The sequence below is a fragment of the Loxodonta africana genome, chromosome 9, assembly GCF_030014295.1.
Source record: "Loxodonta africana isolate mLoxAfr1 chromosome 9, mLoxAfr1.hap2, whole genome shotgun sequence".
Taxonomy (NCBI): Eukaryota; Metazoa; Chordata; class Mammalia; order Proboscidea; family Elephantidae; genus Loxodonta; species Loxodonta africana.
In genome coordinates, this window is record NC_087350.1 from 79,069,812 (window position 1) to 79,095,352 (window position 25,541).

Genomic DNA, 25,541 nt, shown 5'->3' on the forward strand with positions numbered 1-25,541 from the left:
AAGAGTGTGCTGTTTGTTCATGTGTTACACACCTGAAACACCGCATAGCAAGGCCACTGAAACTGGGCTCCTGGGGTTAAGTCAATGTAACTCCATCTTCAGTAAGATCTGCCGGTTTGAGGGTTTCTTAGTTTTAAAATAATAACTAGACTGAACTTCTGTGACTAAAGAAAAACTTCACATTAACCATATTTTATAAAAACTTCCACTACAACCACTAGTTAACCTAAAACCTTAGTGCATGAAGAACTGAACCACAAAAGGATTTTGTGCCGGCATTTTGCCTTCTGGTTTGCCCGGCAGAGCACAGATTATCGGTAGAACATGTCCAGTTCAAAGGCATGATTTTCGCTTCCACGCACTAGATGCCACTCCTGCACTTGGGAATGATGGGCCCAGTCAAGTCTGCGAGCCTCCTCTTCCTCACTGCAAAGGAATGGAGATAAGAGGTAAGTGTTGCACTGAGAAAGCACTGTCAAGCCTTTCGATAATTTTTTTTTTTAAAGCAAAAGACTTAAGTCTGTTGGTTTTAAAGGACAGTTATGTGTGAGTTGTGTAATGGCCCTCCAGTTTTCACTGTACACTAAGCCTGTGACAGTGTAAATTCATTTACAATGGTTGACCACACAAGTATAAAGCCCTTGACGCTCCTTTGCCTACAGAGGCCCCACAGTTGAAGATATTTACTCTGGTTTAGATAAGAGTTAAACTTGGTCTCTGTCTTAACAAGACCAGGGTCTTAACCTCATGAAACAGCTCCCCAGCTCCTTCTGGGTGCTTCTGCCCCCCTAAACAACAGTTTCCACCCTAAAGATTACACTGCAGTATCTGTCCCCATCTGTCCCCATGTTTAGTGTAGACATTTTCCCCAGGGCAGGACAATTATAAGCTCAAGTTAAATGCCATAAAGAGGAAAGCACTAGCCAGGAAGTTGCAGGCTGGAAACATAGCTTATAGAATGATGGGGGGAGGGGGGCATCTCCTTTGCTACAACAAGGGACAGTTCTGAAATGAATTACAGTGTCTGCAGATGGAGAACAAGCAACAAGCTAAATCAGCCACAAGAGGAAGGTCAAGGAAGTCTGAAGAGCCGGTAGGTGGCAGTCAAGGGGCCTGCTGGTGTGGCAGAGACAGGAAGCTATTGCTGAGAGGAAAAAAGTCTGTCTATATATAATTTTTTTTTTTTTTATATACTTAGATGTCTTCCAGTTCCCGGGCTGAGGCGGTAGACCTGCGGCCACCAGATCGCAACAAGCTGCAACAGAGCTGTAACAAGAACCGAATCAGCTTGTGCATGACACTGTAAGGCAGAGCCACTCAGGGATGGGGTGTCGTGGTCTGGAGCTGTTGCGGGAGGGATGGGGGGGTGGGGCCTGGGGTACACAGGTTGCCCAGTCCGACCTAGAGCTCAGTCTATGCCTGAGCTCTCCCCACCCCCACGCCGGGATGAAAAGAATAATTACTGCAACTCAGGGCCAGAAGTATCCTGGATAGAGGGCAGTGTCCATCCTAATTCTTGGAGATACCAATGTCTGAAGGAGCCCTGGCCGTGTGACAGTTAAGTGCTCTTCTGCTCACTGAAAGGTTGCTGGCTCAAACCCACCAGCAGCTCCACAAGAGAAAAGACCTAGAAATCTGCTCCCGTAAAGATTACAGGCTAGGCAACCCTAAGGGGCAGTTCGACTCTGTCACGAGATTGCTATAAATCCAAAATGGACGGCACCTAACATCAGAATTTCTGACAGCTTGGAATAAATGTGAAGGAACAAAAATCAACATCCAAAGAGCAGGAAGAGTTTGCCTAGAGTGACCAGAGAGTTTTTACAGGGACCAGACTCCTAGGCATCTGCTTGCCATGGCACTTCTTTCACACACTATACCTCAACTGAGCCCCTCCAGCAATTCTGGAATGCTGGTATTGTTATCATTCCCATTTTATGGATGAGGACAGTAAGGCAGAGAGGATAAATTTCTTGCTCAAAGCAATAAAGCCAGTACCAGAGGGAAACAAGGTTTGCGGCTCATCTGAGCCTCAGTCCAGTGCCTCCCCACAAGGCCCTGCCCTGCTACCTCCCCCAAGACAATTCTGCCTCCTCTCTGCAGGGTTCACACAACCACATTCTATCTGATTCTCACAGGGAGGATTAGCTGCTTTTCCCTGTAGAAGAGAAGAGACCCATGGTTCCTGGGAGACAGCAGCAGAGCCAGGGCATCAGTCCCCCAACCTATGGTTCAGAGCACAGGATGGGACTCGATGATTCGTATCCCTCCACATGCCCTCTTTGTACACTAGGCTGGATTTACACAGAGTCCCCAGCACTGACTCCAGCAAGGAATGGAAGGGGAAAAGGGAAGGGGACCCATGTAGTAAGGTATTTTTTTCCGTTTTACTGCTGAAGAAAATTGAGGCCAAGAGAGGGCAAGCAATTTGCCCCTGGGCACGGTGGCTAAGTGGCAGATCTGTGTGCTGAACTCAGTTCTCCCAACACCTTCCTTCAGTTCAATCTGCTTTTTACTTTCTTTAGACTTCTCATTGCTTACCACTGCAACAGCTGGAGACCCGTCTGCTGTCAGAGCCAGAAGGACTCACGACGTCTGGACTGACATCCTCCATCCCATGCTTGAACCCCTCCACCACTTCCTGCCTGAACATCCCCATCATGTCTTCTGGAAGCCTTTTATATTCCTTTATATGTTCAACAGCATTTAATGAGTGCTGCTTTTTTTTTTTTGTTACATGTGTAGGAGTCCCTGGGTGGTGTAAACACTTAACGTGCTTAGCTAGTAACCGAAAAGTTGGAGGTTTGAGTCCACCCAGAGGTATCTTATGGGGCAGTTCTACTCTGTCCTATAGGGCTGCTATGAGTATGAATCGACTCGACGGCAGTGGGGTTTGGTTGGGTTTAGGGGTATCTTGGAAGAAAGACCTAGCAATCTACTTCCGAAAAATCAGTCATTGAAAACTCTGTGGAGCACGGTTCTACTCTGATTCACATGGGGTCACCATGAGTCAGAGCTGACTTGATGACAACTGTTTATGGTTATGATTACATGCTAGGCACAGGAATCAGAAATAAAGATACAGCCTAGCAGGGGACCAAAATGTACAAACAAGAAGCTTGATAAAACATCACAAGGTCCCGTGGTAGATCTCTAGATCAGGTAGGAGGGGGACAATGAATGAAGTGGTCAGATCTTCTGAGGATGACTAGGGGTAACACAACAGCTAAACCTTAAATGCTGAAGAAGTAGAGGGAAGGCAAGTGGGGAGAGCACTGGGAGTAATGGCCCTCTAAAGGTGTGCTTTCACTTGGGTCACTGGGCTCTCAAGCTACCTGGAATGATTGGTCCCGTATGATATGGCAAGAGGACAGCTTGTCAGCAGGTGTCCAGAGGTGAGTCTGGCAGGGCCCAGGGTGTCCTGATTAAAAGCACAGGCTCTGGTGCCAGACTGTCAGTTCAATCCCAGTTCTGCCCACTTTCTTGAGTAACTTTACCTAGCTCTCAAGGCCTGTTTCCTTACTGTAAAATGGGGTGATAATAGCACCTACCTCACTGGGTTGTTGGGAGAATTAAATGAGTCAGTAATGTGGGAAGTGTTTAGAACAGTGCCTGGCACACACGAAGTACTACGATTATTAAGGGTCTTGTGAGCCATGTCAGGGTTTACCCTGAGAGCAATGGAAGCCCAGAATGGGTTCTAAGCTGAAGAATGAAGGTCAGTGGTTTGAACCCATCAGCCACTCTGAGGGAGAAAGATGAGGTACTCAGGGACGGATCACCCAATAAGCAAGGTTTGCACAGGCTTACTTGTGCTTACTTACTAATTTGTAGTGCACAATTTCACCTGTTTTTTCATAAGCACAATCCATGTGAAACTGTGCACTAGAGATTAGTAAATAAACACAATTAAGCCCTTGCATACCTTAGTTACTGGTTAATCCACCCCTGGGTGGCTGTCTGCTTCTGTAAGGTTACAGTCTTGGAAACCCTATGGGGCAGTACTACTCTGCCCTATAGAGTTGCTGTGAGTTGGAATCCACTCAACAGCAACAGGCTGGGATGCTTCTTGGAAAGGTTGCCCTTGAAAATAAGGCAAAAGAGCGACTTTCCCAGGGAAGGGTGTTTTCTGCTTTTAAACACGTTACACCTCCTCCCCACCTTATGCCCCCCACCCCAACACACGACTGTCTAACTTGGAGGCTGCAACTCAGATTTCATTAAGTGGACAGCGCTTCAGCACCAGACTTCCGGAACCTGAGCACCCCTTGAGCCTGGCTCTGAGCTATAAATAGTGTGGAGACAGGAGTCACCTGAGGCATTGCTGTGGGGAAATGTAATTCAGGATTCACAGCCGGTTCCTCCCTGACACCCACTGTACCCTGGATCCCTGCTGCACAGGGTGGGAAGGACCCAAGAAGTGCCAGTCAGGACTGACCTCCAGGCTGGTTGTGGTCTGCAGAGGCACCAGCTGACCTGGTGGCCTTGGGGACCTCGCAGGCAGGCCAAGCCCCAGCACCCCAGAGCCCCAGCCTTGGGCCTAGAGCCAGCACAGGGGCTGGTCAGAGTGAGAAGGAAACGTGAGCAAGCTTTTTCCCTGGCCAATCTGGGAGCCCTGCTGCTGGCTATAGCTGTAGAGCACAGACACTGCTAACAATCACAGAGCTGGGGAGTGGCTGGCAGGAGGCTTTCATGATCAAAACATGCAGCTGGAAAACATGGAAGCCTGTCACATCCAAAGCAGGATGAAAGTACTGTGTTGGAAAGGAAGTCTGGACTTTCTTTTGCAAGAAGACACTAATGTACTGTCAGACTCCAAAGCATTTCTCTTGCAAAAATTAGCAGATGGCCACAAATTTGCTTTTAAAGCGAGAAATCCTACACCACTAACTAGCACTCTGAATGTTGCGTGTCATCATGTAGCAAGACTATTCTGCCCCCATTCCTTCTGTGGGAAACCCCAAGGGAGCAGCTGCACATAGTTCCCTGGGGTGGTGGTGGTTATGTGCCGTGGAGTTAATTCCAACGCTAGGAGTTGCTATGAGTCCCTGGGGTAACTCTCCTCCCCACCCCACCCCAAAAAAACCCATTGTCATCAAGGTCAATTCCAACTCATGCTGATGCCATGTGTTACAGAGTAGAACTGCACTCCATCGGGTTTTCAGGGCTGTGATCTTTCGGAAGCAGATCGCCAGGCCTTTCTTCCAAGGCACCTCTGAATGGCCTCGAACCAGGGCTCAAACCACTAACCTTTTGCTTAGCGGCCAAGTGCTTAACTGTTTGCACCACCCAGAGGCCCATTTCTATCACCTGCCATCCCTCCTCAGGAAACTACCACAGTTTTCATTTCCTGCCTGCTTCTAGCACCAAATTCCTGAGGTTAGCATAAAGGCCCTTGGCTCACAGTCTCCCCACCACCCACCAGCACCATTCCTTGTGAACACCCCATATACTTGTCTATTGACCTGCCTTTGCTCATGCTGTTCCCTCTGCTTGGAATGCCCTTCCCTTCCTTCTCTGTGAAGTTCCTATTTATCCTACAAGGTCTCACTCCCTATAATAGTTCCTCGAACCCACTTAGATCTAGCTCTCCCATACTACATATTGGGTCCTACCACCTTGCCTTTGCTTATGCTAGTACCCCTGCCAGGGATGCCTCCTGACCTCCCCCATCAGCCTATCTTTTCTTTTCAAGTCTGGCTACCCCTTATTCACCCTCCCAACCAGGATGTTTTGCTTAACTGGAATCTATCCTCATAAGTCATTTCCTCACTTTGGATACAGGTTATAAGCATTCTTGAATTTTTAGACATGTCTTTGAGTCTTCTCAAAGGAAGGCCATAAGGCTTCCTGAGTCAGAGGACTAACTAGCTTTTCTGCATCGTGTGCTACACCTTATATCACCCAGCACAGTCCTGGGCATACAAAAGTCACTCAATAAATGGTTGCTGTAGTTAACAACAGATGTGACCTGACTGAGCCACTGCCTAGAAACTCCCGTCCCCTGGCTTCAGTTTCTCCATGAGGAAATTGAATGGGATGAGCTCTTAGGTCCATTCCAGCTTTGGCATTCTAGGGTCCTACCAAGGCCTCCTTTGGAAGAAGTACAGCCAGCATGCTCCTTAGAAGCGAGGATGGTGAGACTTCATCTCACATACTTTGGACATGTTATCAGCAGGGACCAGTCCCTGGAGAAGGACATCATGCCTGGTAAACTAGAGCGTCAGTGAAAGAGAAGACGACCCTCAATGAGATGGATTGACATAGTGGCTGCAACAATGGGCTCAAACATAGCAACGATTGTGAGGATGGTGCAGGACATGGCAGTGTTTCATTCTGTTGTACATAGAGTCACTATGAGTTGGAATCAACTCGATGGCACCTAACAATAATGACCATGGCCTCCAAAGGTCCCTGGTGATGGGAAGTGGGGCTGAATTTTGGAATCACAGACTGTTATGACTAGGAGAGTCCTCAGTGGCTGTTTTGTCCAACCCCTAGTTGATTCTGGTATCCCCTCTCCAGTACCACTCATCTCTGGTCATCTAGAACCCCTGCCCCCAGAAAAAAGACCTCCAGATCATCATGCCATTGGAAGGCACAAGCTGGGTTAGCCCTGAGCTAGGCAAAGTGGGGGCACATAAAAAGTTTCATCTATGCTAGAAGAAAAAACGTGAGGCTATGGCATATCAGAATAAAAATCAAGACTTAAGTGTTGGTTCTGAAGTCGTATCACAGCTGGGCCAACCATTTAGACTGCTGGCCCGCAACAATTCGGTTTAGCAGCTATCACCTCTGTTATCGATAATAATTAGGGCTTTTTAGTTATCCATGTTTGTTCTTATTTTATTTCAGATGAAGGCACTCCAGGTAAGCCAGGCACTGGGTGCTTTTTTTTTTCTAATGGGTTTTTCTAGACTTGCGACTCTAGAAAAAAAGTAGCATCTGGAGTGAACAATGAATGAATGGCCCCTGGACTGTGATATCCTTAAAAGCAAAAGCCTATTATCTTCAACTGTATATAAAAAAAAAAAACTTGATAAATGTTTGTTGAACTGAGGGACTCAATCTAATGTGTGCGTGAGTGCGAGTGTCTACCTCTGTGGTTGTGTATACACAAAGGTTCTGTGAGTTCCTACCTGCGTGTGCACACCTACACACCTCCAGTCTTCAAGGGCCTCCCCATGCTCACCTAGCCTGAGACTAATAATTAGGAAGCAACACCCCTGAACTCTGAGCTGTGCTTTAGTATTAAGCTCTTTGTGTTTTATTGAGGGTTGGAAACCAGAAAGAGCCATGTGTACGGCAGGTCTGAATTTGATGAAAAACTGGCTGAAAACAATGTCCTTTATAAAATATATTTACTTCATAATTTAGCTCCGGAAAAAACTCTGTTAAGAACCTCATGTGCTTCCTTCTCTCCGGTAATAAGACTAATGTAACTTGGTTTGTCTTCCTTTTGCCTTGGTGCCATGAAACTTGGGGCTAAATACAATGATCAATCATGTTGACAATATTCGAACTGCTCCTTGTCCTGGTTTTTATTTTTCTCTTGTTTTCTGATAGTCTCATCAGACATACTTCCTTTATTGTAAACTATATCAAGTTCTTTTTAGCTGAAGTTCTTTTTAGCTGCCAGCAGGATACACATAATACTCGTGAGAGCTTGTGTACGATTGCCATTCTGGAAGTCAATGGATAATTGATCAACCTTTTCATTCAACTGATTTGCTTACCTAATTGACATATACTCATAAGCAAGCCTGTGACATTTTCTTCAGATTAAATGAATGTAATCTGCTTTTACCTTACTTTTGAAGATGACTTTTCAACTTTTACCTTAAAAGCAATGTCAAGTCTCCTAGGCTTGGGGCTTTGGTTGTAACGCTGGTGACTTTGGGATTGGGGCAAGAGATTGTCTGACAAGGAGAGGACTCTTCAGAGTTTAGAGAAGAGACTCAGAAGAAGAAAAGATTTATAGGTAAGACTTGTATACTCCGAGTTTCATCGCGTTCAGCCAACATGCTGAGCGTGAGCTCTGGGCCCAGCCCTGCATGGAGCCGAGCCATGACAGGGGGAGGACTCAGCCTCAGCCCTGGCACTTAGGGAGCTCACGGTCTAGGGGAGGGGACAAAGCACAAACGCAGTGATAGAAAACAAGGAAGACACGATCAACAGAAAAACTGGGGGCTAGGCACATGGAGAGGACTCCCCTTGCAGAGGGTATCGGTGGGCTTTCCCCTGGAACATCCGGCATAGGTGGGGGAGTGGAGGCAGGTGGGCAGGTGGGGGGGTGGAGGCAGGTGGGCAGGGAGTGAGTTTCCACTCACCAAGGTCGTTGTTGTTCATCATTGCATTGGACGCCCGCAGCCGGGGCCCCTGCTGGGTAAAGTGGTAGCCAAATTTGAGAAGTGTCGCGTTTTTTTCCAACATGCTCACGATCTCCATTTCCACTTTGTTGCCCAGGGGCTGGCTCTTTGGTCAAGAAAAAAACAATAATCACCATTCATTCTCTTTGTACAGTACCTAAGCCACCTCGACACACAGAAACCCTGAGTGGTGGGCAAGGAAAGATTTTAATCTCCTCTCCAAGAGCAAGGAGATGGGAGGTTAGAGAAGTTGAAGGGTCACACAGCCAGAGTGACTAAGCAGGGGTTCAAACCCAGCTCTTTCCACAGCCTCACCACAACTTCTCTTTGAGCAGGTGTCCAGGTAGGAACTCCACCACAGGAGAACCCTAGACTATTTGAGCAGGGAGAACCTTCAAATCACCTACACTGGGGAGATTTAGAAGACCCTGCTGCCTGGTCTGCACCCCATACCAACTGAATCAGAATCTCTGGGGGTGACACTTAGGCCATCATAGTTCTTAAAACTCCTCAGGTGATTCCAAGATGCAGCCAAGTATGAGAACAAGTGAGCTAGTTGTGATTGGTAAAATGTGTATCAAACTTGGCTAGGCCATGATTCCCAGTATTGTGTGGTTGTCATTTTGTAATCTGATGTGATTTTCCTATGTGTTGTAAACTTCTATGATTTTAATGAGGCAGGATTAGAGGTAGTTATGTTAATGAGACAGGACGCAATCTACAGGATTAGGTTGTATCTTGAGTCAATCTCTTGAGATATAAAAGAGGGAGTGAAGCAGAGAGGAGAGGGACCTCATATAACCAAGAAAGAAGGGCCAGGAGTGGAATGTATCCTTTAAATCCAGGGTCCCTGTGCTCAGAAGCTCTTAGACTCGGGGAAGATTGATGACAAAGACCTTCACCCAGAACGGACAGAGAGAGAGAAAGCCTTCTCCAGGAGCTGGTACCCTGAATTTGGACTTCTAGCCTCCTAAACTGTGAGAGAATAAATTTCTCTTTGTTAAAGCTATCCACTTGTGGTGTTTCTGTTATAGAAGCACTAGATAACTAAAACACTAGTCTAATCTCTTCCATTTACCTCATAACTAATTGAGGCACAGAGCGGGAAAAGGATTTGTCAAAGATCACACAGTAAGTTGGGAATGCCAGAGTTTGCCTCCTAAAGCCCCATTCCAACCATTTAGCCCCCTACCCCCAAATTTATACTGATCATGTGACAAAGATTAAAAAAGCAAAAACATGACAATACACAGTGTTGACAAGAATATGATGAGGATGTTCATCACAGTCTTGTATATAACAGTGGGGGAAAATGAGAAATAAACATTCATCAAGAGGGAGTTACTCCAATAAATGATGGCTTAGCCTGATAATAGAACATGGGCTGTAAAATAATGATGCAAATCTTTAGTCGCCGGCCTGGAAAGATGGCCATAAAATGATACTGAATGGGGAAAAAATCTAGGTCACAAAACAGGTTATATTTGTGTAAAGTTACCTATATTTTCCATATCTGGAGGTAGGCTGATAATGGTGGGATTTTGGAGAGCTTTTATTTTCTCCTTTATATTATTGTACTATTTGAATTACCATATATAGTAAAATAACTAAAAAATAATTTTGAAAAAAGGCTTTAAAAGACACAGAAAGCAAGGACTTCCACTAAGTAGAGTGTAAAAACCCAGATGTTATACAATAACAGATGTTAAACAAATACAAGAAGACTCTGAAAAGTGCAGAGAAGAAGTAAGACCAGTGAGGTTCCTCAGGCCCCAAGGAACAACACAGCGGTGAGTTACTGGGTTTTCTTTTGGCCTCATAAATCCCAGACTTGGAGTTGAAGAAGCTGCCAGCCCACAAATGCCAATGACACGGACAAAAAAAAAAATCCAACAAAAGCCTGCTTGCTCTAGCCAAAGGACCAGATAAGGGACTACCTAGAATGAACACAAAACTGTCAAAAACTGGAAGCTACCCAGATGTCCTTCACTGGATGAGTGGCCCTCTGCCTAGCCCTCCATAGCTTAGCCCTTGCCTTCCTTTCCCTTCTCATTCCTTACTCAACCTGTCTACCTCTGGTGGTCTGGTACTTGGTGTAGTCAGGTATGCTCTCCTGCCTCCTTGCCTTAGCTCAAGCACTTTCCTCCATAAGGACAACGCTTACACTTCTATGTTCATGTATCCCTACTGGTTTAATACACATTGGAAACGCTCTACCTGCCCCCCTCCCCCAAAGCCTCTTCCATGATCCCTGCCCTGGGACATCATCTCTCCCCATTCTCCACTAGAGTGGCACATCAAATAGCCCTGTGCCCAGCACAGTCTATCTAAATTGTTTGGGTCACTTGCCTTTGTAGCTGTCTCTCCAACTAGACCTGTGTTGTCCAGTACAGGACACTAGCCACACGTGACTATTTAAACTTAAATAATTAAAATTAAATAACATTTAAAACTCAATTCCTCAGTTGCACTAGCCACCTTTCAAATGCCCAGTAGCCACATGTGGCTAGTGGCTACCATATTGGTTTGCACAGATATAGGACATTTCCATCACCACAGAAAGTTCTGTTGTATGACACTGCTCTAGGCTGTGAGCCTCTGCATACGAAGTACACAGTACCTAATAGCACTTAGCCCAGGTTTGTAGAACAGAACTAAAGGGAGGAAATAGAAACATCCTTGTTGTTCAGCAGCAAGGGACGGTTAGAGGATACATTAGGCCACCATCTAAAAGGACAAGTATGGAACTACAGTTAAGACTCTTGACTGAGAACTGTTCCCAGGCATTCTGAGTTCACCAGAGCTCAGCTGAGTTCAGACGGGGCTGAGAAAGCTGACCACAGCAGGCTGAGAGATGCTAGTGACATTCTACCAGCCCATCTGGCAGGGCTCCTAAAAGTACTGGGGAGAGCTCAGGCCTGTCTTTGGTGGACTCAGCAAGGCCTTTGGCACTGGCCGGCTTGGCCTGGCAGACGATGAAGTGACCATAGGAGGCCCCAAGAAGGAACTGGCAGCTCCCCTCTCCCTGTCCACCCCACCTCATTTAGCAGGAAGCCTGGCCTCTTCATGAGGTCACCTGGGGGGGAAAGCTCTGCTAGCACTCAGGCAGGGCTAGTCTCAGAAAGCACTGGTCTCCCTCAGCAGAGGGGCTGCCAGGTCTCCCAATTATTTTTCGAATACTTATTTAGTCCTTACTGTGTGCAGGCAATGTCTTGAGCACTTTTCATAAGCTAACTCATTTTCTCCTTGCTATAAACCTATGAAATACGTACTATTCATATAATTTTCATTTTGTAGATGAGGAAAGTGAAGCACAGACATATTAAGGAATTTTTCCTACATCACAGAGTGAGTCAGTTGCAGAACAAGGATTCGAATACAGGCAGTTTGCTCCAGAGCCTGTGCCGGTTCCCACCTCACTGGATTGCCTGGGAGAGAGCTCAGAAGGCAGACGGAGTGCTGGGGAGAGACGTTACAGGCAGGCAGATTTTTGGCTCAGCATGCAGGATTGCTATCTAACCATTAGAAGTATCTGCACCCTGAAGGAGCTGCCTCGTAAGTTAGTAAGTTGCCTGTCCCTGGAGGTGTGCAAGACAGGGAAGACCACCTCTGGTGAGGGCCTCTCTAGATGTCACCATGAACGGGGAAGGCTTAGGCTCCACGACCTTTAAGGCCCCTGGGGCCTACTTCTGTAAGTGTATGAAGAGCTTGCTTGGATAGCATAAAACAAATCAAGAAGGCATCCTCAACAGTGGGTGAGAAGTAGTGAGGATCCCTTTGAAGAGAGACCAAGTGGCTGGCCAGGCCAGGACTGGCAGCAGGAGTTTCTGGGCAGCAGGGCCAGGGAGACGGTGGTCAGGGGAGAACACTTGCCCCCCCTTCAGATTTGCTACATAAATACCTTGTGAAGAAATATGGCTTCATTATTAAAAATTCAAATAATACAAAAGCAGGTGAAGTAAAAAGGAAGAGTCTCCCTTCACACAGTTTATCCCTAGTCCCATCCCCTTTTCACAGAAGTAACCACCATGCCAGTGGCTGTGTCCTTCCAGATTTTTTCTACGCATGGTTGTACAGAAATATTCAGGGTTGGGTTTTTTCGTTTGTTTTGTTATTATTTTTTCGTGCTTTTTCTTCTTAAAATGGATACATACTATTCTTATTATTCTGCAACTTGCCTTTTTCATTTAGTATTTTCTGGAGACCTTGCTAAGTCAGGACATATGGAACTACCTCATTCCTTTTCACTGCTTCATGGTATGGCCTGGTATAGATGGATATTTAGGTGGCTTCTGTTTTTTCCTATTACAAACAGTGCTGCAATAGACTTGACAGTGGAGAGAATGAGTTGCCATTTGGGTAAATATAGAGATGTGGAATTGCTGGGTTGAAAGATGGGCACATTTTTAACTAAAATAAAAAATGAGTTGCCATCAATTCTGACTCATGGTGACCCCTTATGTGTCAGAGTAGAACTGTGCTCCACAGGGTTTTTGATGGCTGATTTTTTTGCAAGTAGATCACCAGGCCTTTTTTGTAAGGCACTTCTGAGTGGATGCAAACCTTCAACCTTTAAGTTAGCAGCCGAGCATGTTAACCATTTGCACCAGCTAAACCCACTGCCATGGAGTCGGTTCCAACTCACAGCAGCACTGTAGGATGCGGTAGAACTGCCTCATAGGGTTTCCAAGGCTGTCTTTACAAAAGCAGAATGCCATATCTTTCCCCTGTGGGAGTGGCTGGTGGGTTCAAACCACAGGACTTTTGGTTGGCAGCCTAGTGCTTTAACCACTGCGCTACCAGGGCTCCTTTTGTACCACCTAAGGATTCCTTGGAGCCTGGTGGCACAGTGGTTAAGTGCTATGGTTGCTAACCAAAAGGTCAGCAGCTCGAGGAAACCCTGTTGGGCAGTTCTACTCTGTCCTAGAGGGTCGCTATGAGACAGCAAATAGTAATGGCTAAATTGCCCTTCCGAAAGGATGCAACCATTGGCATGCCCTTCAGCAGTGTGTGACAGTGCTGTTTCCCTGCACCTTTACCTCGACTGATATTACCAATCTGATGTGGGAAATGATCGGATTTGCTATTTAACAAAACAAACATCCAATAACTCATGTGGAATGGATTGAACTGTGACCTGGAGCTTGTGGCTCTGAGACCCCCGTTCTGGACAGAGGCACCAGGGACATCAAGAAGATCACTTTGTATATCTGATGGGGTCAATCGTGGCTTTTCCTTCATGATATGGAAGATATGGACATCCTGGAATACTTGGAAATACAGCTGAAAGGAGCCCTGGAAAATGATCTAGTCCCACTCCAGAGTCCCAAACCCTTGCTGATATTAAAACTCCCTGCACACCACAGCTGCCAAATTGTTCTGCTCTGCTTGCATACCTCCGGTAATGGGAGCTCACCACCCTTTGGGGCACCCTCCTCCACCCCTGGGTAGCTCTGTTGACTAAAAAGGCCTTCCTTGCCAAACTTCTGCTACACAAAAGAATATGGATGAGTCTCCCTGTGGTAGTTTTAAAGTCTTCCATTCCAAAGGTGGAGCCTGACTCCCCTCCCCTTGAATTTGGGGTACGCTTAGTGAATCACTTCTAACAAACAGAATATGGCAGAGGTGACTTGTGTAACTTCCAAAGCTGAACCCTAAAAGGCACCTGTGGCTTTCTGTCTTCTTTGCATCACTTACTCTGGGGAAGTTAGCTGCCATATAGTGAGGACACTCAAGCAGCCCTATGGAGAGGTCCATATGGCAAAGAACTGAGGCCTTTAGCCCATAACAGTGAAGGAACTGAGGCCTCTAGCCAATAGCAGTGAGGAACTGAGGCCTCTAGCCAATAGCCACTGAGGAACTGAGGCCTTTTGTCAACCTTAGTCAAGCCTTCAAATGACTGCTACCTCATCTAAGGACACCTTGAGTGAAACCTCACCAGAGATCCTGGGCCAGAACCACCCAGCTAAGCAGCTCCTGGACTCCTGACCCTTCAAAACTGTAGATGATACATGTGTATTGTCGTTTTAAGTTGCTAAGTTTTGGCGTAATTTGTTACATAGCTATAGATAACTAATACACTCACAATGTTAAGCAAAAGAAGCCATACACAAAAGAGCATATATACGTAGTTCCATTTGTATGAAGTTTAAGAATAGGCAAACTCATCTACGGTGATAGAAATGAGAACATGATTACTTTGGGGGATATCATTTGAGAAGAGGCATGAGGGAGTTAGCTGGGGTGCTGGAAAGGTTCTATAGCTTGATCTGGGTGGTGATTACACAGGTGCATACATACATAAAGATTCACTGAGCGGTACACTTAGGATGTATTTGCTTTACTATATGTAAGTTATTCTTCAATAAAAAAAATAATAAAAAGGAGGGAAGGAGGTAAAGAGAAAGGGAGGCAAAATGTCTTCCTTCCACAAGCTAGACTCTGTCTCTCAGAGGTCAGTCCTCCCCACTCTACCCTTGGACCCCCAACTGGTTCTAGTTAGCAATAGAACTAACAGCCCCCATGTATTGAGGGCAGACCATATGCCAGACACTGATTAAAGGGATCAACAGACTTTGACACATTAAATTCTCTCACAACTCTGAGATAGGTATGCGTATTCCCATTTTATAGATGAGAAAACTGAGTCATGGATACATTAAGTGACTTTCCCCAGATACACAGCCAGAACGTGACAGCTGGGGCTTAGCTGGGACTTGATCCGTTGTCTGACCTCAAGTGTCATAGATATGAAGTCAGGTTCATCCCTGGTTGGTGTGTGTCCTGTCTAGAAACCCCCTGGCTTTTCAGAACAGATTGCAGCCCCCATGGGGATCTGACTCATGGTGTCACATGGCTGTTGTCACAAACTATTCAAATTCAATCTGATCTGTGTAGAAAAAGGTTTCCTCTGAGTCATATTTTTCCTCTCATTTCCACTGATATAATTTCATTTTCCCTGAGAAGCAAGGTCAGGAAAGGAACATAATTGCCATTTAGAGGAAGAGACCAGACACACATCGTCATCTCACGGAGGCCGAACATTTCCAGGTTGAATTACTTCAGTACACAATGAGACTACAAGACACAAAGACATTTAGTGCACAAACCAAGAGTGACTGCTCAGAGGCTAAACGTGTAAGGAACAAAGCAGAGAACACGATTGATCAGGAAATCTTGCCTCTTGGTTTTCAAGTGTGTGTTTTCCTTATATTTTGCAAAATAAGAAGTCGTATTCAGCCTCAGTTGAAATAAACTGAGCCAGCTGCTACGAGGGTGTAATCTGAAATCAAGGGGGTGTCTTGCCATGTGTGAAAACCTACAAGGTCCTTCTGTTTTCTTTCTAAACCGGTTTCCACTCAGAAAATAACCCGACCTGGACAAAGAAGTACAATCCACTTCATTCACTTCTCCTCAAAATATTAAGCACATCCTTACTTAATACCTAGGGACCCTGTTTGTCAAATTGGAATGAAAAGCAAGATATCGGCCGGGACCCTGAGATACTGCAAATACCATTGTGGGGGGTCATGTTTTCAGGCCCTATCTGTTCTGAGGGGCAAGGAGAGTGCCCTGTGTCCAGAAGGTACTAGAGAGGAGCCTGCTGAGATTAGGGGGTAAATCAAGAGGGGCAGAGAGTCACTGTTTGGATATGGCCTGCTTGGGATGGGACGGGGCCTGCAGGCAGCCTCCTCCCATCTGTAGTGTCTGCTCCCTGGGTGCAGAGAGGGTTTCTCCTATCCCTGGATCAATATAGCCTGTTGGAAGCCAGGACATCTCAGTTCCAACTCAGCTCTGACACCAGCTTGATCTGTTAGTGACTGTAGGTGGTCCCTTCCTGTCTCCGATCCTCAGTTTCCCCACCTGTAAAAGGAAGGGGTGGACTGAATGATTTCTCAGAGCCCTTCAGTTCTAGGTCAGGGCCCCCTCCACCCTCCCTACCCTCATTGCGGTCTCAAGGCAACCCTAACAACTTCAGGCGGTAACAGAACTTTGCTTAGAGATAGTGAGAGACTGGTTGAGTAAACAGACGGCCTCAGAGTCCTGATTCCTGAATTTGTGTCCCGAGCTGTCACCCGGGGTAGAACTCCCCAAGTCCTTTTCTTTGGCCATATAAGGAAGAAGGAGGAGAGACTCACTGACACAGGTTACCAGCACAAGGGCCAAGGAGAAAGCTCCGGCCTCCAAAGACCTCGGTGACTAACCCAGAATAAGGAATAAATCAAATGCCACTCAGCACCTCCTCTTTGTCATACACCCTGGAGCCCAGGGCTGGGGCACCCAAGGGGAGGCAGCTCGCCATCCCCAGGCCTTCTGGAATGTTCGGTAAGGGGCGTAAGTGGCCTTTCCCTGAGCCTGGGCCAGCAGAACCCCCTCCCCAGAGACTTGCCTCCCACCCCTCCCTCACCCTGTGTGCCAGGCCCAAATCCAGATTCCAGCCATGCAAAAGCATATTCCTCACAGGTCCACCCCTCCTGCTGGGGCCATGGCTCTGTGCTGCTCTCTGTGGCCCTGATCCTGCCCTCCCCATCCCTGCAGCCCTCTCCCATCCAACCAGGAACCGTCTACCCAAGGCACAGCTCTGGTGTAGACGGCAGCCCACAGCCCACCTTCCCTAAACCTGCCATTCAATGCCCTTCAGGGGCCCAACTCCTTTTCTGGTTTTTCTCCCACCAGGCACCTGGCACTGCCACTACTTTCTGGATGGGTTCTGTGGCTTTCCTGCTCCTTCTCTTTGTTCCTGTATTCCTTCCAGCTGGGACATCACAGCCTTTATCTCACCTTCTATCCATCCTATGGAGTTCATCTCCAACTCCACCTCCTCCAAGAAGTCCTCCGTGATCCCTGCTCCTGACCAAGGGCCTCCCTCCAGTGACCCACATGGCCTACTATTTGTGGCTTGCTTGAGTATCTGGTATGACAGGCATTTCTGCACCTGTTTTTTCTCCCATCCAGCCTGGAATCTCTGAAGGGCAGAGCCTGAGCCTTGTTCATGCAGAGCCCAGCACAGCCCTGGTGTGTAGCCAGCACTCGATAAAGAGGCTTCCAGGGGGTGACTCGTGCACTGGCCACTTACCAGGGTGGAAGGGACAAATGACAAATGCCAAGTAGGTTCACATGAACATGAACTGGTTTCAAGAGCCCAGACAGGCGAGGTACATGGACTCTGGAGTCACAGACCTGGCTTCAAATCCTGCCTCTGCCACTTACTGTGTGACCTGGGGCAGGTTCCCTAGCTGGCCCGGGCCTCAACTTCCTCATCTATGGGTGTCTTAATACCTATTTACAAGGTCTTTGTGAGCATTGGAGCCCTGGTGGCACAGTGGTTAAGAGCTCGACTGTTAACCAAAATGTCAGCAGTTCAAATCCACCAGCCATTCCTTGGAAACCGTATGGGGCAGTTCTACTCTGTCCTATAGGGACTCTATGAGTTAGAATTGATGGCAATGGGTTTTTTTTTTTTTTGGTGAGCATTAAACGAGGTGATGGATATAAAGCATCATAAATGCTCGTAAACTAGCTTTTAGAATAAGTGTGAACTCCCTGGATCACCTTCAAAGTAATTATAAAAATTAACAACTTCATAGTTTACATCTATCATCTCCTTAGAAGTTGAGATTCTTCTTATTCCTGTTTTACAGGTGAGGAAACTGAGGCTACAGGAAGTGAATGTTCTTGCCCTGGGGTGTTCAGCAAGGATGACCTAGTCAGCACTGGCTCCATCTCTGGGCTCTGAGGGGACAGCAGTGAGAGGGAAGGCAGGCAGCTCGTTCCTCCTTAGCTGCCACCACAGCGACCTGAGATCAGGGCTTTGGGTAGGTTTTGGCCAATATTCAGGCCCAGGAGTCAGGTTTCAGCTGACGCTGGATAGGCCCTGACTCCCTGCCTGACCAAGCCCAGAGTCACAGAGTAGCCAATCTCAGGGTTGGCCCAGGGCTGTGGGCAAGCCTGCTGCACGCCTTTGTTCATCTGCTCTCCCCTCATGCCTTCAATAGAGCAGGCTCAGCAATGGCCAACAGAGGTGGCAGCAAGGGTAGGGGAGGGTAGGGAGGGGGCTGGGGATGGGTGATGCCACTGTACGGAGTGCAGTGCAGCAAATTCACATGATAGGGCTGCTGCTGGCTCCCATGGCCTCTGTATGAATTAGAAGAAAGTGCCCTCTCTGGATGGACAAAGCCCCACACCAAGGCACACAGCTTGGAGAGTGGAGTGTGGGTTGGATTTTGCCCCTCACCACCTCAGTCAGGCACAACCATCATGTACAATATGCATGAACACCATGCACAACCACCCGGGGCGGCGCTGCTCACCAAACACCCCTGCCTCAAGCACCCCTGCCAGGCCAGGTCCTGAGATGGCTACTGGGATTTGGAGATGACTTCTGAAAAAACACAGCACCAGCTCCTGAGAAGCTCACAGGGAAGCCAAAGGTGCTGGGGGAGCACAGAGGAGGGAACCCTTTACTCTCCCTGAGGAGAGGCTTGGAGGAGCTACAGCTGGCTGATGGGAGAAGGCAGTGTTGTGCTGGTAAGCTGGCTCTTGGAGAAAAAGGTCTGATTTGAAGCATTTGCCAATTTCCATGGTGTAAATACTCCCACCACGGGCAATTTCAAGGTACCAACGAGCCATCCCTGATGTGGGGTTGGGAAGATGTACACAGTCTGCTCTCGCATTCAAGCTGGCTCCAGAACACCAATGGGAGGAAGGAAAAGAGGATTTCTCCAGGCAGAGAAGGGGGCAGGGGCAGGAGAGGACATTCCAGGAGGAGGGAAAAGCCAGAGCAAATGCATAGAGGCATGAAGGTATATAGGGAGCAAGTTGTAAAGAGTTTTGAACGAGTTGTGATTGGGAAGGAGCACTCTGAGAATCCTGGAGGCTGGTAACATTGTAGCTCTTGACCCAGATAGCGATCACATGTCTGTTATGATTCTTTAAGTTGTACATTTAAGTTTTATGTACTCTTCTGTATGTTTGTCATATTTTACAATAAAAAAAAGATAACAAGTACTAAAAATCGCACTCAGGGATAACAACTGTTTACAACTTTGTAATATGTCCTTCCAATCTTTCTTCTATGCATATATTTATACACTCATTCAGCAAAACTTTTTATGCAGAAAAAAACAACAAAACTTTTTTTGCACTGAGTTTCTTCCCCATAAAGAAGAAAGCATGTGAAACAATAAGGTGTAGTGGAAAGAGTGTCAGATTCAAATCCTGCTTCCTGAAGTGCTAACTTTGTGATGCTGAGAAAGTTGCTTGTCTTTAACCTCTCTGAGCTGTTTCTTCTGCAAACTGGGACTGATAATCCCTACATCTTGCAAGGCTATTGTGAAGAACAGAGATGATGTACATAAGGTGTGTTACACAGAGCCTGGCCCAGAGTAGACCCTCAACATATGTAACAATACAAGATATGTTATTGGCATCATCTTAGAAAGTCCGAACTGAAAGAGTTGCCCTAAAGCTAAATGACTGACCCACAGAAAAAAAATACAGAGAAATAATAATTCCATAAGGACAAAGACAAACTAGAATTTTCTGAGAGAGTAACCTAGATAGAGGGGCCTCAAAACCCTGAAGAAACCAGGGCTATTTAGCATGGTGAAGAAGATGCCAACGGTTTCTGAGATCTGTGCCCAGGTGTGCCCTGTGGGCAGCAGAGGGCAGAATGAAGCCCAGCAAACAAGACTTAGAGGGAGCTGATTTCCACCTAACATAAGGAAAGATATTCTCATAGTCGGCACTGTCCAAGAGGGTCATCCTGGTAATGACTGAGCCCCTATCCCCCACCGCCATCACTGGGTGTGAACAAGCAGAAGCAGGAAGAGCACTTGGTGGGAAGGATGAAGAAAGAAGGTGAGCGTGGTGGAGAGGTGTAGACTGGACAATCTTTGAGTTCCCTTAAAGCTGGGCTCCTGGGTGTCCAGAATCAGCATCGCCTGCTCCACCGGCAGCATGCAAGCAAGTGCAGAATGGAAAGCTTCAGAAGTAAAAGACCCAAGGAGGTTCTTCCCGTCCTACCTGGTTATCAATTTTTAGCTCCACAAGAGAAGTGTTGTGTGGAAGGGCTTCTACCAGTCTCAGGATCCCAGCTCCAGAAATGAAGTTGGATTCCACATTCAGTGTCTTCAACACCTTGTTCACCTTGAGCATCTCAGCAAGGGCCTGGAACCACGAGAGAGAAACAGGAGTGCTCGAGTGTCACACAGAGCAAGGCTGGAGCCCCTTCTGGGTCGATTCCTAAAATACCAGTGGGGTCTTGCTGGGAGCAAGAGGCCCTCATACACTGAGGTTGGCCATTACCCAAACACAACTCTAGGTCTCTCCTCCCCTCCACCTTGCCATGGCTCCTGAGACCCTACTGGAGAATGCCACACTCCTTTAGCCTCCATTCAAAGCCTTCTATACCTAGTGCTACTCCCCTGCACATCCACAACTCACCACTCCCTGACAGTGGGACGTCTCTCAGCACCTTGTGTCTGCCCAGTGCTTCCCTGGTACTCTGCCTTTGGCAATCTATCTCTGTCACCTGGGTGCCCTTTCCTTTATACCTCACTTATTCAAATTCTGCTCATCCTTCAAGGCCATTCTCAAATGCCCCTCTCTCCAAGAGCCTTTGCTGACATCTCCAGCTAGCTGTGGTCTGCCCTTCTGAACCCCCACAGAATTTATCCATAACCTCCCTACTGGAACTTGCATTCCTCTGTTTTTACATTGGTGTTGCTCTGCCATTAGACTATATGTTTTTGGCGGACTGAAAATGTATCTCATTCATCCCATCTTGCCCTCAAGGCCCACAAAGTGCCAGAAAACATAGTAGATCTCCAGTCACTATTCACTCGTGGAGTCCCACTCCCCCCACATACTCTCCACTTCTCTTCTATTTCCCTGTTGGAATTCCATGGACCAATGGTTTCTTCTGCAGAGAGCAGAAGGGGGAAGAGTTGGGCCTGGGAAACAACCCCACTTTTTTTCTTTTTTTGCCTAGGGGCAAGTGACCAGGGCCAAGTGGAAGAGAAGAGCTCAGGTGCCCCCAGTACATTTCTGGGGAATTCCACCAGTGGGTGTAGATGACAATCAGAGCATCTGAAGGAAATGAGGTAATTAGTAGTTGGTGGAAAGGATGTCAGAGGAAAGAAGACACCAGCAGTGATAGGCCCAGGACGTACAGATCAGTGGGGCCCGGTTGTCTGAAATGATACTTCAAGCCAGGCATGCCTGCCCTACTCTCTCTGCTTGCTGAAACCCTAGTCAAGGCTCAGATCGAAGCCACCTCCCCCGGGGAGCCTTTGCTGTTGAAGTCATCACTCTCTCCTCAGCTCCCTGAAAAGTCAGTGAGCCCAGGATGGCGGGTCAGCTTCCTCTGCAACCATTTGCCTCCCTGGGCTCCCTCCCCACTCCCCTCTCCCTAGGGAGAACCTCTTCTGTGTCCTCTCTATGCCCTCCACACCCTCCCCTCCCCCAACCAGGAAATGCCTGGCCTGGACTCATCATCAAGATACTTCACAACCAGTAGGCAAGTGCACAATGAGCCCTGCTGGCATAGTGCTTAAATGCTCGGCTGCTAACCAAAAGGTCGGTGGTTCGAACCTACCAGTGGCTCTACGGGAAGATGATGTGGCAGTCTGCTTCGGTAAAGATCACAGCCTTGGACACCCTATGGGGCAGTTCTACTCTGTCCTGTGGGGTTGCTATGAATCGGAATCAACTCAGTAGCAAGGGTTTGGATTGGTTTGGTTTAGACAAGTGCACTAGGCCAATCAGAGGGACATGCTGGTGGCTGTGCAGGGTCCTAGGGGTCCCTACTATGCAGGATATTAACTCCTGGTTGTTGGATCATGACGGAGGAACTGTCTGGGACCCAGGGGAGGAGCTGGGGTGTGTGGTGGGGGACACTTACAGAGCTTTGACAGCGTTATTTACCACTTGGCCTAGAAGCATTTCAGTATCTGACAGTGGGTATACGGGTATGAAAAAGCTGATGTCAGCTGTTGGCCTGGCACAGAGGCAGTGCCCAGGAACATTTCTGGACTTGAACTGAGCACCAGCATGGATGTGCTTGGATTCTGACCAGTGGCAGAGCAGGGGACAGGCCCTGTGACTTTCCAGTATTGTCTCCACAGGCTAACTCAGCATCCATTGGAGTGCTCCTGAGGTCAGAGGTCCTCTGTCCAGAGGTTTCCCACCAGGGTCCCCAAGGCAGCAAAGGGAGACCTATTTATATTATTTTCAAAAATACTGAAGAAAATTGTCCTGCTTATTTTAAAAATGAGAAAAGAACTGATTGCTACTAGATGATTGATTTCCACCCCTGGTTCGCTAACTCCTGAACTTTTAACCTGCTCTTAATGTTGTAGTAATCACACTGTACAAATGGGCAGTTACATCCACTGGGCAGAGCTGAGGCTGGCTTGGTCACAGTTGTATTCCCAGAGCCTAATTCAGTGCTGGGCACAGAGAGGCTCTTAAACATGTGTTGAATGCTTTAAAAAAAAAACAAAACTCATGACTACTTTAATAATAAGTATAATTCAGTTTGATTGACCACATCTTTTTAAGATATGGGTAAAAAACAAAATAAAATTGGTCATTGGAACCCACAGATGAAGACGTTGATTTAGAGATGGAGAAACTGAGGCCCAGGAAGGAGCAGGCCCTGATTCAAATGTGATGAGCTGAGTGAAGAGCGATCTGGCTTCAGTATCCACATGACTTGCATTTGAATTCCAGCTCCACTGCTTGCCGGCTGCATGACTTTGGACCAAACAAGTCGCCTGACCTCTCTGAACCTCAGGCACTTCATCTGCAAAATGGGAAGGCCTGCACCTCTGTCATCAGGGGATGGTTGTGAGGATTAGCTGGAGATACGTACCGACAGGCCTGGGTAAAGACCTTCCTGTCTGCATCCCCTTTCCTGGCTCCTAGCCCAGTGCCTTCTCACACACCATGCAGGGGTTCTTCATACATGGGCACAAGTCATGAGACCACAGGGTTAGCTCTTATGTTTCTATGCCCCCCACCCTCAATCCAGCCAGAACAGAAAGGTACATACATATGCCACGGGGTCATTGCTCCTCGTTCCAACAATGCTGAACTTCTTCACATACGAGTTCTCTTTCAGGGCTTCTGCGTAGGCCTTGAGGGTGGGTATGGGGATATTCTGCAGAGGGAAAGGCAGGCAGTGACCAGCGGCCCTCCACCCGGCACAGGGCAGTGCAGACAGATGAGGCAACCACTCTCCTTGCTGACTCCTAGCAAGTCCCTGACCAAAAGGCTGAGTGGCCAAAGGATCCCGGCGCTGCCCATTCCCTGGCTTTGCCCCAGATGGATGAGATGTGAGGAGAATTTTCTGGTAAACAGACTAAGAAAACTCTTCTTGAAAATTTCAGATAAGACCTGCAACTCTTTCACGCTGCGTGCAGAGATGGGGGAGAAGCAAAAAATCAAGGCAGGGGACTCAGAGGAGCATTGTGCAGGATGAGGGAACAGGAGCTTGGCCTCCGCCTTGCAGTGTTTCTGACCTGCTGTGTGGCTCTGGGAAAGTCTCTTCCCCTTTCTTGCCCTGTTTCTGGAAAGTACGGTTAGAGTGTTGTGTGAGATGATCTCTGAGAGATAGCTATCCCAGTGTGCCTCAGCCTTGGCTACACATCAGAGGCTCCTGGGGAATTTTCCCTAAATGCTGATGCCTGGGGCCCGCCCCAGAACAAGTCAATCAGAATCTCTGAGAATAGGGTCTGGGCACTGGTATTTTAAAGTATTTCCTCAGGTAACAACGGCTAATCTAGGCCAACTGCCTCATTGTGCAGAAGGCAGAACTGAGGCCCCAAGAGGGCTGAGCCCTTGCCTGAGGCCCCACAGTGAGGGCACAGAGCCGAGGCCAGGCTCCAGGTTCCCACGTGGCTCCACGTAGGCATTCACTGCCAGCGCACACAATTCTAAACTGGGCAGGCCTCCCACTGGGCACGTGACAGACAACTGAGGCACCGGAGAGAGACCCTGGCTGTGTTTTCACAGATCTCTTATTTCAGGGTGTCATTTTAGCTTCCTGTGGGAGCTGAGCACGGGGGAGGCAGGTAGAGGAGAACACTGGAGGTGCAGGTTTCTAATCTGATTGTGCCATAGGGCTGGCAGCCACTTAAAAGAAAGCAGAGAAGAAAGGAAAGAGGAGCAGGGGCTGAGGGGCCAGCTTCTTGTTTTACCCTCACCCCCTTCCAGAACTAATCCAGCAGACCTCTGGGTAGAGCAGGTGGGTGGGCAGCTGTGACTGCTTCTGAATTCCTCCTACAGCCTGCCCAGGCTAGAACTGCCTCTCCATCTGTCCCTCCTCTGTCCTTGGTGGCCACGTGGGGAAATGTCCAGAGAAATACAGGCAGAGAGCTTGGAAGATTTCTTTGGACATTTGGGCCAACAGCTTCCTTCTGGGGCTGTAAAATGAGGTTGAATATGAACATCCTAGTAGCAATGATGGTTCAGGGTAGGGTTCTCCCCATCCCCGAGTCTGGTGGGCACTGGTGTTTTCAGGTGTGTGTCTGACTCACAATTTATCTCTAAGAACCTCTCAGTGTTTTGAACAGCATGGAGGGTTTCCAGAGATAGAGCTGGGTTGGCTCATGGTGAACATCTGGGCCTTATGTTTGTTTATACCATTCACTCCTCTCAAGCACTCAGATTGGCAAGGCTTTGCCCACATTCCTGATCCAGAAACACCCTGAGGCCACACAGGACCTTGTTTACTCTGCCCGGTCAAGCCTAGGCTGTTTGCATCTGATTGGTATAGGACATGGATGTGGCTTTCCCATGAAATGAAATAAAAGGAATTTACCCGGATGTTATTGAGGTTAACATCTTCAAGTTTCGGGTCGTTGTTCTTTATCCGCTCCAGCGTTTCTTCTACGTCTGTTGAATTTGGTTGTTCGTCTGGCACAGGCTTGTATTGTGTAGGTTTGATCACACCTAGAAAGAGTGATGATAAATGGCAGGGGGCTCACATAAACACAAGGACGCTGAAAGGAAGCATCAGCAGAGTTCCGGGACATGTGAAGGCTCTGCATCTCAAGGGCTTCCAGGAAGTGGGACACTGAGGAAGGAGCACTGTTCAGGGAGCCAGGAGGCTCGAGCTCTGCTTGGACTCTGCCTTTGATGTCCTGCAATTACCTAAACTCTCTGAGC

General features: G+C 47.6%; 1 protein-coding gene across 1 annotated transcript in view; it reads right to left on the reverse strand.

The window, feature by feature from the left end:
• Window positions 1-10: 10 nt before the first annotated feature.
• TMOD1 (tropomodulin 1) overlaps window positions 11-25,541 on the reverse strand; it is an 84,516-nt gene continuing 58,985 nt past the window's right edge. Inside the window, exons 6-10 of the mRNA XM_064291704.1 lie at window positions 25,195-25,325; window positions 23,425-23,532; window positions 20,394-20,537; window positions 8,331-8,475; window positions 11-426 (exon numbers count right to left, since the gene is read on the reverse strand). Of these exons, the coding sequence (XP_064147774.1) occupies window positions 362-426; window positions 8,331-8,475; window positions 20,394-20,537; window positions 23,425-23,532; window positions 25,195-25,325 (593 nt within the window). The 3' untranslated portion in view covers window positions 11-361. The remainder of the gene's footprint in view (window positions 427-8,330; window positions 8,476-20,393; window positions 20,538-23,424; window positions 23,533-25,194; window positions 25,326-25,541) is intronic.